General features: G+C 30.6%; 1 protein-coding gene across 1 annotated transcript; it reads left to right on the forward strand.

The window, feature by feature from the left end:
* The first annotated feature begins 1,302 nt into the window (after positions 1-1,302).
* LOC124887242 (sugar transport protein 14-like) lies at positions 1,303-4,442 on the forward strand. Its single transcript, XM_047396550.1, has 2 exons — positions 1,303-1,591; positions 3,645-4,442. Exons 1-2 carry the CDS (start codon positions 1,450-1,452, stop codon positions 4,049-4,051), a joined length of 549 nt encoding a protein of 182 aa, XP_047252506.1. The 5' UTR covers positions 1,303-1,449; the 3' UTR covers positions 4,052-4,442.
* Positions 4,443-4,448: the final 6 nt, after the last annotated feature.

Raw genomic sequence — 4,448 nt, forward strand, 5'->3', positions numbered from 1 at the left:
TTTTTTGACTTGTATTTTTCATGGGATCCTACTTTCTAAGTATTACCTCATTTTGACTGTAAATTTGTATTCTCACTTGAGTATGATTATGAATAATATGAATATTCATAATCAGAGGTTGCGGGTTCGACCTTGGGTATGAAAAAAATTCTGTTGGGAGCGCTGTCATCTTAATGGATCCTGCAATGCGCCATTCAGATTAGTGGGGCTCCAATACGGACACCGGATATCGGATGGGAAACCAAAAAACAAAAACCAAAAAAAAAAAAAGAATATCCATATTATTCATTCAATAATTTTGAACCTATCAAATACTTTATCTTTTTTTTTTTATTAAATTTATTTTCAATCTGTTGATATTCAATTCGACTCACCAATTTGCCACTCCTGCTTTCTAACTACTTATATATATATACACAGTATATATAAGTCAAATTTGCATTCGTAACGTCGATACAAAAGATCTAAATATTGTCACGTAATGATACAACTGGAGTATTAAATACTCTCTTAGCTTCCTAATACTTCTTTCGTTTTATTTTACTAGTCCTCGATTGACTTGATATTCTGTAAATTAATTATTTATTAGTAAGCTTAGTAAATAACATGTTATATCAAATGTAAAATAATGTATAAGATTGATAGTAAAAATAATCTTTAGTACTGTCCCTATATATAATTTGAATCCCTATTATATGATTGGACTTAAATTATATATATACTGGCAGGTAAATATTTTTTTATGTGACTTTTACTTTGTTATAGCAAGTTAGTTATTATTTTACCTAAAATTTGTCAAAAGCTTTCTGTATGACTGTGTAAATATTTTTTCTCTATGGTCAAAGCAAAATTGATAATTCCATTCTTAGTTCTTTAGTCAAAGGTGTATTATAATTTTGATTACTGTGATATGTATATTTTAACTTTTAATTAAATAAAATGTGTATATAAATTAAATTATTTTTAATATCATATTACTATCAAATATAAACTTTAACGTTACACATGTTAATTTAACATCACACATGGTTGAAAGGGATCAAAGACACATAATTCAATTAATTAAAGATTTAAATATGTTTATATAGTCAAATATCACTAAGAACTAAAATTAGAATTTATCAGTAACAAGCTGAAGGACTACAAGTTCTATTTATAACCATTTTTTTTTTTGTAATTTTCTTAATATACCAGATTCTCATTTAATGGAAAATAAAGAAAGTCTCCTTACTCACTTCAAATGGTCTAAACACATTAATTATTTTTTCTTTAAAAGTCCAACTTTTTTTTTTTCTTTTTCTTTTTGAATTAGTTTTATCCTTCGTCTGTTTTAGATCACCTTAAAACATGCATAACTAACTACTTTTTTTCTTCTCAGTACATTTCTCTTTCAAAAATACTTTTTTTTTGTCAATTTTTTTCTAAATTTTTTAGAAGTAATTAAGAAAAATGGCTGGTGGTGTATTTGATGATAAAAGTAATGGAGCAAGAGCACATCTTTATGAGTACAAAATTACTAGCTATTTTATTATTTCATGTATTGTTGCTGCCATTGGAGGTTCTCTTTTTGGTTATGATCTTGGTGTCTCTGGTCAGTAAAATTTTTTATTTTTATTATATTAACATAATTCCTTATCATTTACATATATCAGATGCATGTTTTCTGAGTCTGTGTCGAAGTTCGAATTTTCAGTAAAAGAAACATATTTAAAAAAATAAACAATAAAGAAGTCAAAGAAATTTTAAATGTAACATATATAATACCTGAAAAGTGTCAAAGATGGATCTAAGATCTAATCTTTATAAGTTCAATTATTAAGAAAAGAAAAACAAATCATTTTCTTCTATGAATATGATCTTGTGTTTGATTTGAAGGAAGAAATTTTTTTTTCAAAAAATATGTTCAATCTTGTGGCAATCAAACACAAAATTATTAAAAGGGGAAAATTACTTTCTTTACTTATTTTTCTCCTTTACATTTCATATAGTGTAGAATAGGGAGAAAATTTCTTTCTTTTTTCGAAAAATATTTTCCTTCATTCTATTTAGTGATTAGATAGGACGTGATCTTAGGTAGGAGGTTATGAAGGATACAACAGATTATGGTAGAGGGTTAGTTAGGTAGTTGAAAGTCGTCTCGCTTGTTGTTTCATACTAGCAGTGGTAGTATTACTGAGGGAGTTTCTTGTTATTTTGTTTCTGTTATTATTTACTACTGGCTTGCACTTTAATCATTATATTATTTTGAGAAAATACCCAATCATCCCCTGAACTATATCCAAAAAGGCTACGACATACCTAACTTAAAGGGGTCCTATTAGCCCTGAACTAATTGAAAGTGTAATTTTGACACCCTTAGTGCTTATGTGGCACAACACACTGAAGTGTCCACGTAGGCACACGTATGGTATAACATACTGAAGTGTCCACGTAGGCACACGTATGTGCCACGTAGGCATTAAGGGTGTCAAAATTACACTTTTAATTAGTTCCTTAAGTGTCACAACCTTTTTGGGTATAGCTCAGGGGATAATGGGGTATTATCTCTATTATTTTATTGTAATTACTATTTCGTTTTTAGTATGCTCTGTCATAGTTTCTTTAGTATTTTATCTTGATTTATTCATTTTCGTTTATTCTTTTTTCAAACTGTTTTGTAATACTTTTACTTGAGCTGGGGATTTAACCAAAATAACCTTCATAAGTATAAGGTTTGGGTACACACTACGCTCAACCATATGTTCACAATGATCTTGACTTTACAAATTGTGTCAGCTTCTGTCTTTTCATACTGAATCTTGAAACTTTTCTTGTATATTTTGTCTTTATATGTCCGTTTTTTCTTTCCCTTTTTTTTGATCGAAAAATCTTCTACTTAAACTACGGATCTATCGGGAACAACTTTTCTACGTTCCAACATTAGTGTTAGGTTTGGGTATACACTACGCTCAGCCATATGTGCACACTAATCTTGACTTTACAAATTGTCAGCTTCTGTCTTTTCATACTGAATCTCGACACTTTTCAAGTATATTTTGTCTTTATTTGGCCGGTCTTTGTTTCCCTTTTTTTGATCGAAAAATCTTTTACTTAAGCTACGGATCTATCGGGAACAACTTTTCTACGTTCCAACCTAAGTGTTAGGTTTGGGTATACACTACGCTCAGCAATATGTGCACACTAATCTTGACTTTACAAGTTGTCAGCTTCTGTCTTGTCTTTATGTGGCCGGTCTTTCTTTCCCATTTTTTTGATCGAAAAATCTTTTACTTAAGCTGCAGATCTATCGGGAACAACTTTTCTTCATTCCAACATAAGTGTTAGGTTTGGGTATACACTACGCTCAACCATATGTGCACACTAATCTTAACTTTTCAAATTGTCAGCTTCTGTCTTGTCTGTTTTGTCTTTATGTGGCCGGTCTTTCTTTCCCTTTTCCTAATCGAAAGATCTTTTTTGGCGTGCTATACCAATCACATAACCTTTTGCATGAATATGGAATAAGACTGCATACAATAAACTCTTGTACTTCGGTTTTTTGGTCCCTGCATATAACGGGAGCTTTAGTGCATCATACTGACATTTTTGACCCAATCACATGACCGTAAAGTTAACCTTTTCTCTTTTTTTTTTTTTTCTCTCAGGTGGTGTGACTTCAATGGATGATTTCTTGAAGATTTTTTTCCCAAAAGTGTACAGAAGGAAACAAGAACATCTAAAAGAAACAGATTATTGCAAATATGACAATCAAATACTAACATTGTTCACATCATCTTTGTATTTTGCTGCACTAATTTCAACATTTGGTGCATCATATGTTACTAGGAATAAAGGTAGAAAAGCCAGTATTCTATGTGGTGCTGTTAGTTTCTTTTTGGGAGCTGTCCTAAATGCAGCTGCCAAAAACATTGCAATGCTCATTATCGGTCGATGTTTTCTTGGCATTGGCATTGGGTTTAGCAACCAGGTAAGTCGAAATTTAGTAATATTTTCGTTAAGGGTATTCAAGATTTCGTATATTATGTATAAAAAAAAATATTTTCAGTGGTGAAGGATGTTAAACTGGCCATCCTTCGGCTAATGTAGCTCCGTCCGTGCTCAAACTTGGACGTGTCAAAGCATGTCGAATTAGTATATGAATCATGACTCAACCTGTCAAAAGTTTCCTTGAATCAAGTAGGTAAAATAAAGTTAAAATTCATATATAGTAGATTTTTAGCAAATGTAATTGAAAAATAACATATCTTCATGGAATTTCGAGTTTCATATGTGAAAGTCTAGGAAACTATTATGGCCTGGATTTTTCGCTTGTTTAAGTTCAAAATCCATGACAGTCATAGTGTTTCTGTGTCAAAATCGTGATAAGTTCAAAATTCATGACACTGTTATAGTGTTTCTGTGTCAAAATCATGATAGCGTCCTGGAATTTTCACTTGTTTAAGTTCAAA

Source organism: Capsicum annuum, chromosome 9, assembly GCF_002878395.1.
Source record: "Capsicum annuum cultivar UCD-10X-F1 chromosome 9, UCD10Xv1.1, whole genome shotgun sequence".
Taxonomy (NCBI): Eukaryota; Viridiplantae; Streptophyta; class Magnoliopsida; order Solanales; family Solanaceae; genus Capsicum; species Capsicum annuum.